This window comes from Perna viridis, chromosome 14 (genome assembly GCF_037379345.1).
Source record: "Perna viridis isolate PV_CMFRI_1.1 ecotype Kerala chromosome 14, ASM3737934v1, whole genome shotgun sequence".
Lineage (NCBI taxonomy): Eukaryota > Metazoa > Mollusca > Bivalvia > Mytilida > Mytilidae > Perna > Perna viridis.
This window is the reverse complement of record NC_142458.1, coordinates 29230535-29252811: the sequence shown is the minus strand read 5'-3', so window position 1 is coordinate 29252811 and position 22277 is coordinate 29230535. Positions and strand designations below refer to the sequence as shown.

The following is a 22277-nucleotide window of genomic DNA, read 5'->3' as shown; positions in this document are numbered from 1 at the left end:
AGCTTTTGCCATTTCGTAATAATCAAGGTGCTCAGTCAATAATAAACCAAGATAAATATAGCTAAGAAGAACACATATTTGTTTGTCACCATATGAAACAATTCTACTTGTTCTATTCATAGAAGGAGTTCTAAAATGTAAAATTTTAGTTTTATCTAAGTTAACATTAAGTAGCTTTTTATTACACCATGTATTAAGCAGATCTGATAACAACTGAAGGTCATTTTCTGACTCTGAGTGCTGTATCATCTGTATATAAAGGAATCCAATGCCTTTACTCTTTTGTTGAACAAGTATAAGATCCCGCCATGTAGCTTAGATTGTTTTTGGATTCCAACACAAATTAGGTGTCTTCGGACTTCTCTCTTGAAAGAAAATTCGACGATGTCATAAGGAACTTGTGAACGTACCGCGTTTGTATGTATGATTACCCAAATTATCTTTGAATCTTTTTTCTTTCATTAAACATTCGTAGTAATATGCTTTCCATACAAAATCAATGTTGCTAGAGGCTTTATCTGCAGGGACAACATATTTCTCATGAAGGGGGAAGAGACATTTTTCAGCTTCTTCGTCTTTTCATTTAGGTTCCGACGTTGTACCAAAGATCTATTAATTATTACATGGCATTATCCATATCGGTCCAGGTATCAACCCGAGACCCCAATATCAGACTGAGGGTTTTCAGTCCGCTGACATATGGGTCGAGGGACGATACCAGGGCCAATATGGTAATGCCATATAATGATCTATTTAACACATATTTTAAAAAAGGGAAATAGTTTTTGTTCCATTGACAATGTTAATGTTAACTAGATTCAAGTAGATCATTTTTATATCAACCAAAGGTGATCTTCCAGTCTTTTTAGCTTTCCTTCTTGTGTTTGGGTTTTTCATGTCACTGACGAATGTATAAGTGTCATCTTTATTGATATCTCTCAAGTGCCGGACATCCTCTTCTTCAGACATGTTTTGGGTTGTAGACGACCGAAAGCGTGTCATAACTGAGGTCCAATTGCACGCCAAGGTACGATTCTAGTGTCCTATGGATTTTCTGTAGTAGAGCCATATTAGGCACTCATAAAATCCATACCATAATGGAGGGCATAATATGCATGGCATATACAGTCATGGTCATATCAAGCATGCAAAATGGTACATATTACTTTTCAAGATGTGATAACTGCTTTTACACAATCTGAGAATTCTGGCTCCTGTTTCCTGTCTTTTATTATTTCTCCACGCTTTTTCATAATCTTCAACTGTATCTATTGTGATGTTAAAATTATGGTACGAGCAACTATCGGTTTACATGCTGTAGTTCTCTGAACTTATGACCTTTTCAGAGATTTTCATTTTGATTACTTTTTAGATCACCAAAGATGACATGACAAGAGGGTTTGAAAAAAACTACAGTAAAAGCGTACACTTTCAAGTTTGGTACGGCCTGTTGTCTTTTGTCATATTTGTCAAGATTTGTGTATTCTGTATCGATCTCAAGAGTTCAACAGATTTTTATAGTTCGTTTTGTTGTTTTATCCCACCACTGTCTCAGGTATGTTCAAGCCCTCACAAACATTTTTAACCCCACCACATACTTTATGTGCCTGTCCCAAACTAGGAACCTGCAATCAAATAGTCGTCATTGTTTTTTTATGTTCTTCGTTATTCGTTTTGCGATTTTACTATAGGTCGATTTTCGTCTTATATGAATAGCTTCATTTCATTTGTTTTGTGGCAAATTACCACTTGTTTTAGGATTTTGAGACTGTAGGGTGACCCGTTTTATTGTTAGTTGCTTGGTATTTGGTGGATGACTGTCTCGTGTGCAATCATACCACGTCTCCTATTTTTATGCTATAGATATATTTGAAAAAAGTGCACAAAAAGCGTGTAAAGTGGAACTCCTGTGGTTTACAAAAAAAGCATGAAATAAAAAAAAAGAATCAAAAACAAAACGAAAATAAAATCGACACAAAGCAAACAAAACAATAACAACAACAAAACAAACACAAAACAAAAACCAAAAAAACAAAAAAAAAGCAACAAAAAAAACCAAAAAAACAGAGCAACAAAAAACCCCAAAAAAACTAAAACAACAACAACAACAACAAAACAACAACAACAAAACAGAAACAAACAACAACAACCACCCCAAAAACAATTGCAAGGCATAAGAAAAAACCGCTCGCGCGCACAAAAGACTAACGAAACAAAACGACGCACATGCGGTATTATGGGTCTCATATGATGCGTCTCTTTCCATAAAAAGTCGTACGTCATCAAATATTGGTTAAAGAATATTACTATGAGTGTTACAGATATGTGGTGAACCGGATAACAGTTGGAAATAAAAAAAAAAACATTCACTGTTCATTCGCAATCTGGCATTTTTATATTTGCATTAGTCGTGTACCAATAAAGTAAAGAAAGCTTTTTATCAAATGTCCCTGAATCGTCTTTCTAAAATGTTCGGGGAGTTAGAATTCCTGGTAATCTGTGGAAGTTTGTTTCACAGTTGAACAGATGCTGGAAAAAATATTCAGAGTAGAAATTAGTATAAAAGAAGAATACATTTTATCTAAAGTGAATTTTTAAATCTATCAAGAATGAAACGCATCTTTTGTAAGATATTAATCCTACAATAGGCATTTTTTTTATTATTTGTAATCAATGTGGTCATGCCAAGAACCATTATTTGAAAAATGATACAAAGATGTTTATTGGATTCTACTTCCTGCTGATCCTCGCCATTCATTATCAAAGTGGGTGTAATGACTTTACTGACTTAGGTGAAAGAATCAATGTTTCAGTGGGTGTAATGACTTTACTGACTTACGTGAAAGAATCAATGTTTCAGTTTTTGTATTATATACACATACAATTGTACAAGTATTAAAAACAATCAACTTATAATTATAAAGAGGAAATTTGTGTTTAGTCCACGAATATATTTTTTATTCTGCTGGATCCAAGTTATGCCAAATATTGGACTAAAATGAGGAAATGATAAGCTGCAAAGTTGACCTGGTCATCTTGCACTAGAGTCGGCCCGGGTATTACACATTCGCGTACTTTGGTTCTGTGAAAAAAAAATACTAAGAAAACCCCCATGATCTTATCTTGAGATTTTAAGATAAATTCATAGCAGTCCATATTTTTTCGTCGAAATTCAGATTTGTTTGAATAAACTGTTTTATTCAGATTCGTGACACAAGTCATAGAATTATATATATTTATTTATATATATTTAACTCCTTGCACTAGTATATGTATACATGATATTCAAGCGGCGAAAATTGATTCACTGACGAAGTAGAAACACTGCTATGTCATTTCGTCTTTGCATGTACATGTATATTATAATAGAATTGTAATGTAATATAAATATGTCTAAAATGCGATTTTTATTTCTTACTGAACAAGTTCAACGGTACGCATGTGTAGTTAACTTCATTACACATTCAAACATTATTTCTCAACCCAGACAGCATTCCTACGTTGGGCCAACGTTGGTTCAACGGAGTCATTTACGTTGGGCCAACGTAGGGTACAAAATGTTGGCTCAACGTTGTAAGTGCAAAGAGATCCAACGTTGGTCCAACGTAATGCCAACACTGACTCAACGAATCCCCAATGTTGGCACAACATAAGTGCAACGTTAACCCAACCACGTGGCCAGACGATTGTATTCCTTAAGATATTAGAACATGATTTTATTGTGTATTTCCTGGTCATGCCGCAGAGTGCTGATGCTGTGCACTCCTACAGATTAAGTGCTCTCATTTTCCCTCAGTTTATCATTTAAAATTCTTTACAGTACGAATATATCAATGACAAGCTGATTGTAGTTCACAAGATTAAAACAGGAAAATCGATTATAAAATTAGCTGATTCTATGAGCATTGGCATACTAATTATTGAAAATTTGCAATTGTTTTTGTGATATGAACACTCCATACGCAGGTGCTGAAGGGATGTTGCCACATATGAAAGGAAAGTTGACAATTTTGAATGAAAAGTCATCACGTTTGTCGTAAAGTTTGGTGAATAGTTTTTCTTTACCATCGATTTCTAAGAGTAGGTCAAGATATGAGGCTGACTTCACTATGTTATTAAGTTCTAAATATTAAATGCGAATATTTGTTGCATGAATATTAAACATGCAGTTAACAGAACCCAAGAAAAGAGCCAACAAGACTTTTTGAAAGAAGTAAAATTATATTAATAAATATATATATATTTTGGTTTTTTAAAGTTGGGCCAACGTTGGCCCAACTTAGTATCGCAGTTTAGATGCAACACAATATTTGCTTTCATACATCCTGATTTGCTTTCTAGTTTTACTTTCTTGAGACCGACATACATTTATGCATCAAGAATAATATTAAGTCTTTTTAAACATATTTGTTACCATAGTCGTTTCGACGTTGGTTCAATGTTGGTTCAGTGTTGGCTCACTGTTTGGCTCTGGGTTGGACAAATGTAGAATAATGCAAATAATGTAATCATGGTTTTGATTTAAAATCAAAATTTAACAATACCCTCACGCAGAATTCGCTTCTTAAACAAGTTTTTAAAGAGAAACATAAAATGAAAGGGTTGTTCAAATATAGTAAGGTCAACGTTGGACCAACGTTGGACCTACGTAGAACCTTTTTATGATATGAAAGTATTTAAAATTTAAAAATGTCGTGTTTAATCATTTGGTTGTCAAATAAAAACCATTTTGGTGAAAAATAAATCAAGAAGAAACATTTCCATAACTACGGACTACTACATTGGGCCAACGTTGTCTTGCCAACGCCAACTAAAAGCCAACGATCCAACCATCAGCCAACGTTGGCTCAACGGAGGCATGCTCTCTGGGAAGGAAGGCGTATTGAATCAATGCTGTATTATGTGGCAAAAAATGGCTTTCCGACTATAAAGTTTCGGCAAGGATTTATATTTAATTCCTTGGTTTCAGTATCAATCTCAGAATCCCATATTTTTTTCAATAAAAAAAAACGGTGTCGTTCAAATATCATCAGATTTGGCGGGAAATATCAGTGTTATGTCCCCCTTGTCAGCAGGCGGCGCTGTTGATCGGAAGCTGCCATTTCTCTCCAGTATAGAAAATTTCTGGCATGGAAGCCGACAAAAACTGAATAACAAGAGTAACGCATTTCGATCTTCGACATTTGTTAATCTAGAAGACAAAAGAAGTCCACAGAACCGTCCACCATGGCGAGTGTATCGTATCACATCGCTAATTTGTTGGAGAAGGTAGCAGACTACTTATGACAATTTCAAGTTATGAGCTAAGGTTTTGATTGAAGTTTTTTTTTAAATAACTATCATATTTCAGTACTGAATTTCAATGCCTTTATATACATTCTATTGCTGTTTTAATGCCATTTCCTCTGTCCCTGACTGTGCATAATTATATGAAAACTATAACATCATTATGCTGTTAGTGTTAGACTATTAGTAATACTACTACTAGAGTATATAGATCTAAAATGATTGCAGATATCTACTCGAGGTCCATTTGCCTTAGTATCTGTCCCCATGTTATTTCTTTTTATCTAAGCCTGTTTTATCATAAACATATAATTGTCCGGTGTATGGTTTAAGTAGGAATATTGTATCTGCTTATTTGAATCATATCATGAATAAGTGAAGAAACAAAAAAGAGAAATACATGCATATTTTTAAAATTTTGTTGCTTCTAAATCAATAATAAAGTTTTAACAGTAACCATACATAGAAAAATCAGCTTAATACTGTGAATTTATATGTATGTTTCAAACAATGAATAGATCCATCAGCTTGAGAACAAGACCTGAAATTATAAGGGTTAACCCCCAATTATACTGGGGTACCCCCATTCCATTGGTCAAATTGATATTCTTCCGATCGAGTTACCGATCTGACCAGATGAGGCTAATGTTAATTATAGAAATAAAATTCAGACATTCTATGTCTGTAAATTATGTCATGTGCATGTCTTTATTTAATAATTACATCAGTGAATGGAAATCAAATGTCAACTATCTGCCATTATTCTTAATGTACCCCAAGTCCGTGCATTTTTGGTGCAGAGATTAAACAAGTATGGGTATAATTGGCCACAAGCCAAAATTGTGACACCACCAGGTGTTTACTTAGGAATTGATATAATTAGATTTTTATATGAATTAAATGCTTTAAACTCTTGTTTTTTTTTTGTTTTGTTTTGTTTTTGTTTTTTCTATTTCTTACGGCCCTCAACGTACTTAAGTCTACCATTATTTAGTATCGTCAAAATGTAAACCTGGATTAATCGGAAACCAAAGTTGATATAATTTTTAAAGAAATTCGTAAGGCCTTAATTTTATCATTTCCTGTTGCTACAATACATGTATCAGGTAATAATATTATACACCTGACCTGTCACCAGATTGTTATGAATTGTAAATTACAATGTTCAAGAAAATCGAATATTTGCGAACTCCTTATTTTACTGACAATCTATTTAACGCAGTTGTATTTTCTAAGTGAAAGAACGGATTTGAAGCAGACACGTTCAACTTTAACTTATGGTCTATAAATAACCAATTTAGATATCGTGTCATTTCAACAAAATTTGAAAGTGGGAAGCATCGTTCGAAGATAATATATGATCCAGAATTATTGAACCGCGTACTTCATGAGTTTTCAAATGGCAACAGATTTAACCGTGTATTATCCGAGCACACGTTAGCCAACTATAGTGATGGGTAAAAATTTACCCTCTTAAGTTGAATATACAGTTAGTTCTTTTAGATTTAGTGCACCATAGACAATTGAACGACATATTTCTTCTGTTTCTTTTTTTTCTTCACTTAGTTAAACAATTTTGACTACGATTACTGTGTCCGTTATTATATAATAACAGTAGCATACAAATTATAAATTGAAATGTTCAAGAAAATTGAGTACTTGCGAACTACTCATTTTACTGATGGATTTCTTATTTAATAATTCTAAAAAAAAGAACAATTTTAAACCAATAACTATTAGAATGCTTTGAGTGTGTCAGTTTCTTATGCAAATTTGATAAACGCCTTTGTAATATCGTCGACCAATCAGTGTGTTTCACATTTTATCAAAAGGTGTGTCCCTGTGTTTATAGCATCGTATGAGGTAAATTGACATTTCGTTGACACTGCAACAATTATCGATTGACAAACTTGCATAATATGCCTTAATTGCATAGATAATAAGAACAGTAATAATACTTGAAAGTATTTAAAATTCGACACCATCATTCAAAAAACATGTAACTTTAAGAGACATACAGAAATGTAAAATTATGCTTTCTTAAATTTTTCATACCGTTGACGTTAAATCATAACTTCATTTTACGAGTCAGACTTTTTAATTAAAACTAATTTACATGTAATTCCCACAAATAATTGCATATCAAGTTATTAATTAAAATGCACTTCGAAAGTGGATTTCTTTTAAAGTGTTTTATTTTGAAATCTCGTGATTTTTTAGAATCTTCTGAAACTTTATTCCAAAAACATTATTACTTTCATTTTCAAAATATCCATTGTTAGTTTATAAATATACAAATAGATGAATGACACAAGGGCAATCATATTTTTATTTCAATAATTAAATGTTCAGTGTTCTTGTAAAATCATGCTCAAAACAAGTATTTTTTTTCTTTTTAATAAACGTAATAATCTTGTAAAGTATTTGTGATTTTCATATTATAGCCACCTAGAAATAAAATTAATTAATGTGTTTACAACATTAACTTTAGTATTGTCTGTGTAATTTCACTACTTAATACCTGAGCATGTCACACTCAGCCAATATACAGGAAGTGGTGGATTAACTGCTAATTGACAAGAAGGAATTGTTTAATAATATTTAGATTGAAGAATAAAAAGAAACTGAATTTAATGTTTTATGATTACAGAAGCGTATTAGGGACATCCAAAATTATATTTTTAAATCAAAATTTGGCCATTAAAAATCCCTTATAAAATAGTGTTAGAATCCCCCAGATATATGTAATCTGATAAAAAAAAAAAAAAATTCTTCTATTATGAATTTTATGACTAACTGTATATAGAATAAATTAAACTAATTGGTATCTTTATTTACACTGGTGTGCCGACTTAGTAGGCCTTTTTTCTGAAATTCTCCAATACATTGAAATACTAACACGAGACAAAATTGAGTTAGAAAATTTCGTATTTTTGTGTTATTTTTGCCTTTCACCTGTGGTTATTGAAATGGATACATATTAAATTAATCATAGTAGAGAGTATTATTCAAATTTTAATATATTTAAAATTCGTAACACCAGCCCACAGTCGTTTCGATTTTATTTTCAAATTTCATGAAGGTTGCACTCATCATATATCTCGTTTAGTTCTTTACGGTTGATGACAAAAAAAAGAGAAAAAAAAACAATTAATTATTATTACTCCTCAATCTTAGTACACACGTGCACGAAGGGCTAATCATGATTTAATCACCTACATGAATATGTCTTCTAAGGTACATGTAAGTGTCGTTATCTAATAAGCGCCGGTTAACTGTCCAGTTTCATTTCACAATACTTTAAACCACACCCTCAATATTCCTATAATTTATTACCTGTCAATCAACGTTACTGCATCTTTACTTCAAACCACACCCTTGACATTTTATTTAATTGATTACATGTCAATCAAAGGTCCGAGATAGAACACCTGCATCTTTAGCCACCGTGAGAAATTCATAGCAAAATAATGCAGTTCCTTAAAAGGGGATGCTGTTGTAAATAGATTCATCTTTCAAAGGTACTGCACATCCAATCTTAGCTGATTTTCTCTAAGAATTTTTAATATTATAAGCAAAAGGAGGGTGCACTTTTTCCACCACATGGTTGTTAAAGTATTTTTCTCAGAATTCATCTTACAAGATTAGCCCCGTGCAGTTCCGGGTGTTAAAAGAATAGGCCTGCAGCAGCGCTAAGCTTGTCGTAAAAGACGACTAAATAGTGCTCAGAAACCTAGCCGGGGGCTAGGCGCTCTGCCCACAGAGCAACTGGGATGTGTGCCCCAGGTGGTGGAATGGGGTACCCCTGGCATGTTACATGCTGGGGTTGTCAGGCTATAATACGGAAAACCTGATCGCAAACCATAGTGGTGCACCGTGTTGGGAAAGATGCCACGTTCCTCGCACGTTAAAGAACCCTGCTGTGGTATTCGATAGGAGTAGGAACCTTGGCGCTCCGCCACAGGAGGCTAAATTGCCCGACCTTACCCATCCCCCCTTTTTCCAGTGGCAATCAAAATTTGTCGACCCTATTATCCTTGTGTCCCATCCTTTTTTTTCATTTCATGTTCATTTAATCATCCATTTCATGTTCATCGTCTGAATATAGCTGAAATATTGCTGCTCGGACGTTAAACCCCAACAAACAAACAATCTTACAAGATTAGTTGTTGTTTCCAAATTCATATAAGTTATGTTGAACTAATTGATTAACTGTCAATTGAAGATTCAAATGGCACCTATCAAAGGTTACCACGATTTCCTGTATTTATTCCATTTGTTGGCAAATGCTTACGCTTCTCTGCTTTAATACCGCCCACAGGTAATTGATGACTGTCAATTATAAAGAAGCTCTATTGACCCCTGTGAGATATTGTTACCCTTAGTTCATACAATTAGATATGCTTCTTATAATACAACAGGACCGTAATAATTATTACATAAGAATGAGTTTTTAACTCTGATTCCTGTTAAATCGAAACAAGATTTAAAATTGACCACCAGAATGCATGTGCAACGTGGACAGCGACCAACCACGTGTCCTCCGTGGACCGATGGGGACGTGTCCAAGGGTGGACACAAATTGTCCACCATTGCCCACGCCCACCGTGGGAAAAGGGAATCGTCAAAATAGTCGTTAGCCATAGTGTATACATTTGTATTAAAAATATGTTCACTACATATTAAGAAGTTTAGCTTGAATATGTCAAGTGAATTTTTGCATGATATGCCCAATTTTAATGACTTCTAAAGCATTGTTTATGATCTGCCATTTTAATTTACAGTAAACGGGATGTGCCAAATTCTACGCGACAGTCCCGATCTCGTTCGTATTAGTATTCAAATGAAATAATCTTGGTAATTTATGATATGTTACCTTGGAAATTAGTTGCTTATTGTCATAATAAAAATGAACAAGAAGAAAATGATAAAAGATTTTCTTGTTTCACAGTGATGAATCTGTTGAAATATAATTTTATTTTTAAAGTATGAGTTCAGAAATGGAGTACTTATTTTGTTACTGTAAAGTACATGAAATACTTCAGTGGGAGGCAATATTCAAAAATGAAAAGTTTTTAATAAATTTAAAAAGGAATGAAAAATAGTAGTTTAAGAAAGAAAAAGAAAGGCAGAAGATAGTCAAATCCAAGAGAAAACAGATGATAGTACAGACAAAAAAAAAACACAAAAAATTTGGCTGGTTGAATTTCTAATTGGCTTGCAAGATCAGCATTCCACTAGCCAGAATGGCAAGTTGGGAAAAAAATGGTTTCGCACACTGCATATCTATTAATTTCCATTGAATTTTTCAAAGTTAAATATTTTTAAGATGAGGGAAAATATGTTTGATATTTTAATTTGTCAAATCCTCAGATAATGTTAATTTTTTGTTAATCTTGCTTTGCATAGTTTTTTTGTATGACACATGATGTATTTTTTTCATGTGACTGTTGTTTTGGAAGCTTTGCAAATGGCAGAAGATAAATCAATATTGATTGATTGGTTTCATGTGTATTTTCTACATTTCTAAAGGGGATTAAATAATATGGCATACAGAAGTTTTGGAAAAGTTGGAAATATTCTATGTTGAGCTTGAAATTTGAAAGTTACCTGGCAATCTGATCTTAGTTGTTTTCATGAAACAGGCCGAGTTCTGTGTTGGCAACCTCTGACCTCTGATCCAAGTATGTGCAATCAGTTGTGTACAAAAAGAGATATTAATAGTACATGGGAACTAGTTATACATCGGAAAGAGGGTACAGCAATATAATGATAATACCCCTCATACTTGTGGGTTTTCTATCCATTACAAAAATCTTAAAGTTCTTTAGATATGAAATATGTTTGATAAAAGTGAGTTTATTTGCAGAATTTTAAACTTTCATATTTTTATTTTCATTATTTCAAAAGTTACAATCCCAAGTAAATTACTATATTTCAAGGCCCATGATAATTTAGTTATTAAAATCAAGAACATACATCTTCAGAAAATATACTTCAAACACAATAAAAACTCCCATTCATAAATAAATAATTTTGATTTCCAAACTTTTGAATTTTACAATGCATAAAAAACCCACCACATGACGAGGGTAGTACTCCAAATGGCGGGTTAATCCTTATTTCAGGTGTTTTTCCAATCTGTTAAAGTGAGCACCACAAAGCGGTGTGAGCTTTGCAGTTATCACATACATTGTACATGTATATCTTAACCGTTGCGATACTTTTAATAAGATAGCTGTGATTGGGATTACCACCCAATCACTGAGATATGAAAGGTGTTCATTAACTGATTGAAATTTATGATGGTCAGTTGCATCTAGAACATTCGGTTGGCATTTCTTTACGTCATACACTACAGTCAACCAAAATTTGAATTTCTCCACTCTTCACACTGGAGTCACTCATGTCCTTACCTGTGACTCCACCAAAGTAAAAACTGTGATAAAATTGCCCCATTTCAATAGTTTTCAATATTTTTTTCTGTCCTTTACTGAAATGTTATTAAACTGCTAGAACCTTTGAATATACACTACACTGAGGGCTCAACGTCTTTTGTTTCTCTAACACTCAAGTCGGAGTTTTAAAACCATGATAGGCCAAATAAAAAAATAAGAGTGTTTCTGGTTTCCCGACCGATCTTAGCATTTTTTTCGTCAAAAATCGGAAATTCAGGAGTTACTCGGATCTCGTTCTGGCATTTTCATACATGGATCGCGCTGGGCTTTGCCAATATTTACCCAAATAATCAAGTCATTATATTACGTTCCCTACGATTCCTCCATTGGCATTGAAACAGATATGGAGAAGGGTTATGCCAATGTTGCAATTTGTGATTTTTAATAAGATCTGGTGACAAAAATAACCTGTTGGAGATTTTCTCTGTGCCTAGGTTTTGTATACAGTATTAAAAATAAAACCGACAGAAAGTTTGACAGCAACGGATATTCTCTCTAATTAAACAATTGTGTTGACACCTGGTCAGAGTTGAATGACCATTCTTATAACAGAATAAATTAAATCCAGTTAACAATCATTATTCCATCAGGAAGTGTCTAAAACACTTCGAAATGCAAGAATTGATAAAAGAAAATGGATGACATTTGTTTACACATTTTTGGTGGGAAAATCGGTAAACAAATAGAATAGGGATTCCCAAAAATGTAATTAAAGAAATACTAACAGCATTAAGTAATAACGATTCTAAAATGTAGTAGGAGTAAGGGATAATTTGAAAGGAACATAATTAATGGTCCATAGTAGTTTGCTAGAAATTTTGTCACTTGAAAAAAGAATCCAGTTTGTTGAAAATTTATAGATAAAAAATCAAATCATAATTTTAGATAAATTTAATTAGACCACATAGGATAAGGGTCAACATGTCTATATGTGTATAAAGACAGGAGAAGTCAATTACAGATAATTTTTGAAATGGTGACTCCACTGTGGGGGGTGAAGACACAGACTCCACTCAAAATATCTCCACTGTAGAGAGTGGAGAAATTAAAATGTGTTGACAGTTGTGTATGTTATGGGTAAAATATTCCTGCCTTTTAATGGAAAACTCCAACAAACAAACCAATTGTTCAGGAGTATGTACAAATTGTGAAACTTATGAAAATAGATATTGCTGGAGCTGCTCAGGGTAAAATGAAATTTCAAGTATGGTGAATACCATGGTGCTTGCTTTTATAGGCAATGCTTACTCCATATTAACTTTATAAGTTAGACTTTCATTCATATACATTTGCATGACATTTAAAAATTGTAGGTCTGTTTAAAAATAAATTCTTAAGAAAGACCAAGGAGACCATTCACCTACATTGTACATGTACATGTACCTGTCCTCAAGGTAAGTTTTTATTTCCAAATTCTGTGTCAATTCTTTCATGAGCATTAAAATTCCTATAACACGACTGGGAATCTTGCTAGTTTCAACAAAATATTGAGCAAAGAAAAATTTATTGGTTGCTTTGGGTCACAACTTGAGGGATTCCCTGAAGCGGAGTAGGTATCTGTTGTTTTGTCTTCGTACAATAAAGTAAAGCACAATATACATGTGAAAAAAGAGATGGTCAGTCCATGTAGAAGTGATTCATTGAATTCAATGAGCCCTGAGTCTCATTAAAAACCTCGCCATGCAGTCTGAGTTACATTTTTTTATTAAATAGGTTTGGAGGAATCAAACACAAAAACAAATTTTAAGATATTATAGACTGTAGTGCATGCACAATTTGTTCAACTGAAAAAGGCCCTTTAATGCTTTAGTGATTGTCTCATTGGTACATTACTACAGTAACACCCATGCAGTTTGCAAAATACATGTATGTTCCGAAAATGTCGATTCACATGTTGTCCCACATAAACACCCCCATGGGTATTTCAAAACTAGGCGGGTTTGTGAATTTCTCAAATTAAGTTTTAGTTCAGATAAAATGGTTTTAATTCAGTGTGTCTTTAATTTTTTAAATTGTATAACAATTTTTAAACAAATCAATGTGCCCTGAAAAATCAAACATCGCGACAAAAAGTGCCCTTCAAAAAAAAAATTACCATGCCCTTTTCTAATCCTAGATTTAACACTATTTAAGCAACTCATCTAAAGGCTAGTCAATAGGTATTGTAAATCATTGTACATATATTGAAAGAAGCATCATTCTGCTCATACACATTCGAAAAGTGTTTCATACAACTTTAATACATGTATAACACAAACTGTTGATTGATTGATTGATTGTTTGGTTTAGAACACAAACAGTCTGAGTGTCACTATATTTACAGACCTCAATGGTGAACCAAATTAGAGTGAACATGTTACAAGGTCAAATGGACCCAATAGCAATGTTTGCTGAGGAATTTATTGTGTTCAATCTGATGTTATGCCTTGGAGGTGACTAAGCAAAATGAAAACTAGCCTTCCAAGTAGGTTTAATTATTTGGACTACATTATAACAGTATTAATTAGCATTACTGTCATTAGTCCAAATACATGTAATTATTACATTTATTGAGGAATTTTTAATCTGATATTTATGTCACAAACTAAACAGTGAAAATTAGCCTCCAAAGATACATGTAGCAATATTATTTGGACAACTTTTGGCATCAACTAAGTGTTTAAAAATAAATTATCATTCCATGTGAGCCCCATGAAACTACAAACCTACTGATATCTTAAGAGTTTCTTACTTTCTGCACTGAATGACAAGCATAGAAATGAATTAGCCTGGAGATCAGACTACGTGTAGGTAGTATGATCTTCAATCTAGCTATTATAAGTGAAATGTCATGCTCCTGTGCTTTCTTGCCATGTAGGTACATGTACATGTATGCATTGGTTTCCTGTCTCAGGTGGTTAGTAGAGCGTCAGCTAGCAGGGTTCCCCTGTTCAATTCTGGGCAGGTACCCTCTCGTAAATTTTGTATAGTTGTTACATTTATCACCGAACTGAAGAACTCATGGTGATACTAAGTGTGACTTACCCAGTACTTTGAATTGAGGGCTTAAGGCGAAAGGTCAAGAATTGGAGAACTTTGGAATCCCTGATATGAAATATTTCCTATTTTATTTTCAGATGACATCAAATGATAAAGATTTCAGGTTTATGGCAACAAATGATTTGATGACAGAACTTCAGAAAGATTCTATTAAGCTGGATGATGACAGTGAGAGAAAGGTACAAATATTATGTGTTTTGTTCTAAAACAAGTTACAGAGATGTAATTGTACACCTTATGGCATGTGTTCTTCTGTCCATCCATAGGTTTTTCAGTTTTCCCTGCAACTACTAATCACTGCACTATAAATGTTGACAGTCCCTTGATATACATGTAGGTATGTTATACATGTATTCAGTTGAAGAGACATTGTCTGTTTGGTGACTTTTTTTACGTCATGGTTACTGGGTTGGGGAAGGTGTATCCTTTACTGAGCTTGCTCACACAGTTTTTCCGTGGGTTCCCTTGTTTATGACTACAGACGAAGCCAGAGGTGTCATCCCAGTTGTCCCACATTTTATAATTACAAGTAAAAATGTGTGGGACAAGTGGGAATTGTGTACATGTTAATTAGTTACAATAGGTAATTATGTATAGTGTTTTTCTGAATATTATCTAGTTGTATTATGTAGTATCTATAGATAAATTGAAGTATATTTATTGCTGTAAAATATGTAACTTATTATAAAATAAAATAGATCTTTTCCAATCCTTTGTACTGACGCCTGGTTACAGAGGGAGATATTCCATGTGGATAGTTTGAATGCATTTTGAACTGTGCTTTTTGATGATGCTTTTTCCATATTAATATTTTTCTCCTTGGGTGATAATTGAAACAACAATAATTTTTTCTAATATTTATTAATTGCTTTATGATATATTTCAATATTTATGAAAATAACAAGATTCACAAAAATTAACAGAGAATGATAATAATGCACTATTACAGTATAAAACAAACAGTAAAATGTTCATACACTTCTACCCAAGGTGAATAAGCTGAGATGCTGCATCAGCATAATTGATAACTGTAAATTTCCCCGTTGCGTAGTCTTTGTTTGAGTAGTTGCAGTCTGTTGTCAATATTTCTGTATTTGCGGCGCTTTCTTGTTGGTAGTCCCCCTGCTCTAATTTGGATGATATTTACTTCATTGGCTGACTGGATCTGCTTGAGATGAGTAATGAATGTGTAGATGTTCGGATGTGCCTGCTGTATTTGTTTCTTAATCTTGGAATGCCATCCCTCTAAGTGGTTAGTTGTTCTGGATTCATCATGGTCAAAGTGGTTCCAGATTTGCTGATCAGACTCTACCCACTGCGTTGTTACATAGTCTGTAAATGGTATTGAGTTTATGTTAATATCGGCATTTTCCAAGTCAGTCAAAGCATTAAACCACACATCTTCTACACTCTGCAGAAGAACTAAGGGTAGCACTGCTTCTCTGCATACCAGTGTCTTGATGACTTCATTTTCTTTGTACTGTGTTTGTAGTCCTGATTGCTGTGTCTTCCTCCAAATACACTGCGTGAAATGAAAAAAACACCCTCGAATTGCAATGTTAGGAAAGACAGTCTTTGCTGCATTGATTGTCGCAGTCTCGAAGTCTAGAACAAAAGTTGAAGGCTGAAGTTGAAGTTGCTGGTTTTTGCAGTTGTTATATACAATACTAAAAAACCTTCTGTAAACGTCTTCACTCTTGCCAGGGAGTAGACCATAAACAAGAGGATACATGTCACTTTGCCATGAATTGTGTAGAGTTGAGTAAATACAGAAGGGCAGGTGAAGAATGTACCATCTCCAAAGATGGTGTCGTTATTGGCTAGTAGTTGAAGATTCTGTTGCGTTGCAAAGACCAATATGCGTTGTCCATTGTTGTCATCTGCAAGAAGGAACTGTTCACCAGCTGATGTTTGGGTCCATTGACCTTGTAAATCAATGTCGTTGGTTGATGTTGGCAACTTTGGTAGTAGACGGGAACATTGTCTATAAAGTATGCTTCTAGAAGACTGGAATGTTGGTAGTTTTTCAACCATATTTTGTACTTCTTCATTCCATTCAGGTGTTCTCAATTTTGCTACCTCTTCATCATAGAGTTTTGGTACAGCTGTTGCTTCTTCTCTACATCTTTTTTTGATTGTGTTTAACACCTTTGCTGCCTCTAACTTATATGGCTCTGCTCTGTGGTTGTGTTGAATGTTGTAACCTACTGGTATGTTGTTTAAGGTTCTTATAGTAGCTGGGCATGTTCTGACAGCACAATGCCTGTAAACCCTTTCTTTACGACGATTCTTTACCTGGAAACGGTAATTGTTGTGAACAAGACTTTGTCCACCTCTACTGTTCTCTATGAATTCTATGTTTAGCTGTGCATTAGCTGTGCATTAACTATTTTGACTTTGATTCAAGTTGACATTTTTACTTTCTATATATACCTCTTTTGAGATGTGTTCACATTAATTTCAACAAACTGAAGTGGCATGTTGCTCATAAGCAAGCCCACTTAGAAAGAAATTGATTAGCCAATTAATGTGGTCAGTTATTAAAAGTTATTATATGACTGCTGGTTTAATTAGTTAAAATAATTAACTTCACTTATTATTTTTATTATTATTTTTTTTTAATTCCAATCAAAAATATGTATCTACATGTATATGACTAAATGGTGATAGTGGAGTACTAGAAAAAGACTATAACTTTGTCAAAACACTAATTAATTATTTGTTGTTATAAGAATGTTGGACAACTGGGAATATAGTTTTTTTCAAATGTGGGACAAATGGGAATAAACCAAGCTAGATATTACCATAAAAATTCTTTATTTTCGTCTGATTTTGTCAGTATATTTATTTTATCTCATCCTAAAAATTGTTGGTCTGTAGACACTGATAATCCATTTAAATTTTCTTCAACTTTAACCCTTTCAAGGAAGATGATGAATGAAGGCATCGTCGTAGTCAGGCCAAACAATGCTTTCAGGCATTGTCAAGAACATGATTTGCGTAGAAATCAAATTTTTCACATTGTTTTTTTTTTCTCCATGAATCTACATTGAAATTTCCTAGGAATCTTGCATAATTTCCAAGTTGAAAAATACCTATTCAAGCTATCTTTAATGCCGATTATAATTACTAGATCAAAACAAACTGTCTGTCACAATACAGTCCTCACAGCGTAGTATAAACAAAAAATCAGTAATTAAAGTGTTAGAAGACAGAATTTTGCTTTCTCATGTTCAGATTGTTCCATTCTCTTTTTACTGTGTATTCACTTTCAAATTTGGCAACTTTTTTCTTGGGTTTGTAAAATTATACATCTTTTGTATATGCATTGTTCTCGTGGCTAGATTAGTTATAAGTTTTCCATGTTGATATCTGATGTTTGAATTTTAAAGCTAAATTTTGCTTCTGAAAGCAGAAATTTTCAGAATTCAAGAGCACTTAATACTTTAAACTGACTTGATTTTTTTAAAATTGAACAGGTTGTCAGAATGTTGTTAAAGTTACTGGAGGACAAGAATGGAGAAGTCCAGAACTTGGCTGTTAAATGGTTTGTAATATTGAAAATGATTATCAGGCCATATAAAAATATTGTTTATTTACCCTTTCCAGCTGATATTACACCTCACACAAATTGGGTGGTATATTGGAATCACCTTGTCTGTCATTCTGTGTGTCCTGTCAAAATGTTGTCACAATTATCTTAGATCTCTATGAATTGATTAATTTCAAATATGGTGTGTTGCTTTATATGGATGTGAGATATGTTTTAAGCTATTTTGAATTCCTTATGTCAACTTCTGTACTATTTGGAGTTTGCCTATCACAACACCATGCAACTTCAGGATTTTTTATTTTCTAATCATTTCAGAATCTGTTTTTTTAATATTTATGAATTGATAACAGATATTTTTTAGACAGGAATAAAAAAACAAATTCGTTTGTATACAGAGTGTATTTTATATTTCAGCCTTGGTCCATTAGTGAACAAAGTTAAAGAGTTCCAGGTTGAGACCATTGTAGATACTCTGTGTAGTAACATGATTTCTGATAAAGAACAACTGAGGGATATATCTAGTATTGGTGAGTTTATAATCTGTGATTAATGGTGACCAACTTTAAAGGGGAATACTTGCTACATGTAAATGCAAGTTAAACTTAAATTTTGCTTGTAGAAATTATTTCCTTTTGCAAAAACTAATTTAAATTGATTTTTGCATGTGGCATTCTGTATGTATTATAAGCACAGATCAGAAATAAGCCAAGAAACTTAGATTTAGTAAATGTAAATTTTCAGCAATTGCTAAATTAAGCTGGTATAGAAATTTCTTAAATGATGGAAATTCATCCTCCTTCATACCAAAGGCCATTATGGTTGAGTTTAGAAGAAAAATGACATACAGCTTGTAGTTATTAAGTTTGGCCTAATTCATGTATAAAGAATAAGCAATGGCTATATTACTTCCGGTAGTTACATGTATATTTATGCCCCCACTTAGAGTGGGTTCTTTCGTCCATCCATACTTTATTCCTATCATCCTTTCTTCCTTCTGTTACCCAGAGGGTTTTAATGAAACTTTCACAGAATCATTATTACATATTCCCATCCTGCACCTATTTTAGATTTTGAATCAAATAAATTTTGAGGTGAAAAGGTGCATTGTTTCAAAAAGGGGAGTGGGGGTAACAAATTAATGAACATTGCCCATTTTTTCTAGTTAGCTCACCTGGTCAAAGGTCATTTGAGCTATTGCCATCACTTGGCGTCTGTCGTTGTCGTCGTTAACAATTTTTCAGAACTCTTCTCCTCTGACACCACATGAACAACTTGAACTTAACTTGGTATGAATGTTCCTTGGGGTATCCTGCATAGAATGGTGTGGGGATTTTTGATCCCTTGAAAAATATGGCCGCCGTTACTAAAAATAGAACATAGGGGTCAGACAATAGTTTTTCACATATATCTCCAAAACCGTTTGGTTCAGCCAAATTCTGACTGGGACAAAAGTTTTCAGCATGATGAGATCTATCTGTGGCCAAATTTTCATTTTAATCTGTTAAGCCATGTTGGAGTTATTGCCCTTTTTCACTGATTTGTTGCTATTTCTCTCAAAAATCTTCTCCTCTGACACCATGGCCTCTTGACCAATTGGAACCAAACTTGGTATGAATGTTCCATGGGGTATTCTGCATAGAACTGATGTGTGACGATTTTTGATCCGTTGAAAAACATGACTGCCATTACTAAAAATAAAACATAGGGGTCAGACTAATTTTTCCCATATATCTCCAAAAACATTATGTTTATGTCAAATTCTGAAATGACGGAAAAAAGTGTTCAGCATGATGAGATCTATCTGGTCAAATTTTCATTGTAATCTGTTAAACCATGTTGGAGTTATTGACTTTTTTCAAAGTTTTTTTTGCTATTTTGAATGTTGTTTCTTTAAAAAATCTTCTCCTCTGACACCACTTGACCAATCGGAACCAAACTTGGTATGAGTGTTCTTTGGGGTATCGTGCATAGAACAGTTGTGGTGATTTTTGATCCGATGAAATACATGGCCACAGTTACTAAAAATAGAACATAGAGGTCAGACAGTAATTTTTCGCATATATCTCCGAAACTGTTAGGTTTAGCATAATTATTTTAATTGTTGAAATGACCCTTATTATATTCTTCAAAAGTCTTCAGGGATCAAAGTTGTCAGGCGACTCCTTGTAAGAGTTATTGCCCTTGAAAGATGAAAAATGCCCCCCTTTTTTTTTTTTTTTTTTTTTTTTATAAAGTTTTCAGCCAATATCTTGATAACCATATAAGATAGAAAGAAACTTTCAATTGTTGAAATGATCCTTAAGATAGTCCTACTGAAGTCTTTTGAATCAAAATTGTTGGACAACTCCTTAATAAATTTATTGCTCTTGATAGACAAACTTTAACTAGGTGAGCGATTCAGGCTCCTAGGAGCCTCTAGTTTTGGTTATTATGCTTGATGCTCTGTGCCATAGAACAAAGAATAAAGTGTTGTATGTTGCCTGTTTTGTTTTTCATTTCATTGTTTTCTGGGTTGGACCAGCTAGAATAGTCAGGTAGAATACATTGCAATCAGAATAATGTGGGAACACTTTATTTTACATTTTGGACACAATTATGAGTGAATGCAATTCTAAAATAACCTTATGATTCAATTAAGTACTGTATTCTTCAGTGATAGTAAAATTAAATAGAGAGGGTTTTAGATCAGTAATTTTTACAGAAACAATTTCCATTTTGACAGAAGGGACAATCTTAGAAGTACAAATGTAAGAGGAAATGCTGTGCCCTTTCATTCAAGCCTAGTTTATATATCTATTTTGTTATTTATAATATAAACATGGTTCGAGAGAGGAAACTGAAATCCATGTAAATAACAGATTTCACGTCAAATCTTAACTCCAAGCCCAAAACAGTCATATCTTCAAGCAGGGATTGGCTAAGGCAGTAGTCTTTATTATGAGTTATCGTTCTTTGTATTTCAGGTCTAAAGACAGTGATTAGTGAGTTACCGCCCTCTTCTACTGCTCTGGCATCAAGTATTTGTAAAAAGATAACAGGAAGGTTGACAAGTGCTATCTCTAAGGTAAGATCTCCAAAGTAGAGAACAAGAGGGGAAAAACTACTGTGAAAGAATTATTGTTTGTGGGGTACCAATTTTCGTGGGCAGGCCAAACCATGAAATTTGGTTACCATTGTAAAAAAAGGTTTCCATTGATGTGTATACTGAAAACCTCAAAACTATGGATTCTAGAATGAACAAACTTGTGTTTCTTCCCTAATTCACAAAAATTGGTATCCATGAATTAAAGTACTCTTCTCTGTATTGTATTATTAGGTTACTAATATCAGAAATACAAATCTTCAATAGAAATATGCAGGTCTTTATGAAGAAATCAAATTATCTAAATGGACTGTTTACAGTGATTTTCCAACCCTTATTTTAGGTCCGAATTTTGGCCCCATTCCTAATGAGAAAAAGGCTTTAAACATCTCAATTGTTGGTTGTAAAATTCCCAATTGTCAATAGAAGTCCGGTCGCCTCGAGATCGCGATCGTGTTGTTTTTTTTCTTCCGTATCATACTTTGTTTATTTACATTTGGATCGTCTTTTGGGGTGTTTTGTTAGTTTTCCTTACACTATCAATGCCATTATGATTGCATTGCAATCTATTTGATTTTATGCCATCGTTGTAAAACGTAGGTAAGACGAAAAATGACCCATACAATACGTCAATAGTATATTTCTGACTGGGTAATTCAGTTGCTGGCACGGCAATGTCCCATAATTCCAAGTTTTATTAAAAAAACTGGGCTCAGCTGATAGTGCTAAATGTTGGAAATTAGATTCATTTGGCTTAAAAAAATCAACATGAAAGAAATCTTAAATTTTAATATACTATCAATGATTCAAATCACAAATGTTTTATTAGTGTTTGAAACTAATGATAAAGGAAAACAAT

The 22277-nt window shown here is 33.4% G+C and overlaps 1 protein-coding gene across 1 annotated transcript in view; it reads left to right on the top strand.

The window, feature by feature from the left end:
* The first annotated feature begins 5067 nt into the window (after positions 1 to 5067).
* Positions 5068 to 22277, top strand: part of LOC148598913 (cullin-associated NEDD8-dissociated protein 1-like) — a 46849-nt gene continuing 29639 nt past the window's right edge. Inside the window, exons 1-5 of the mRNA XM_088560064.1 lie at positions 5068 to 5268; positions 14861 to 14962; positions 18263 to 18330; positions 18751 to 18863; positions 21300 to 21400. Coding sequence (XP_088416190.1) covers positions 5227 to 5268; positions 14861 to 14962; positions 18263 to 18330; positions 18751 to 18863; positions 21300 to 21400 — 426 coding nt within the window. The 5' untranslated portion in view covers positions 5068 to 5226. The remainder of the gene's footprint in view (positions 5269 to 14860; positions 14963 to 18262; positions 18331 to 18750; positions 18864 to 21299; positions 21401 to 22277) is intronic.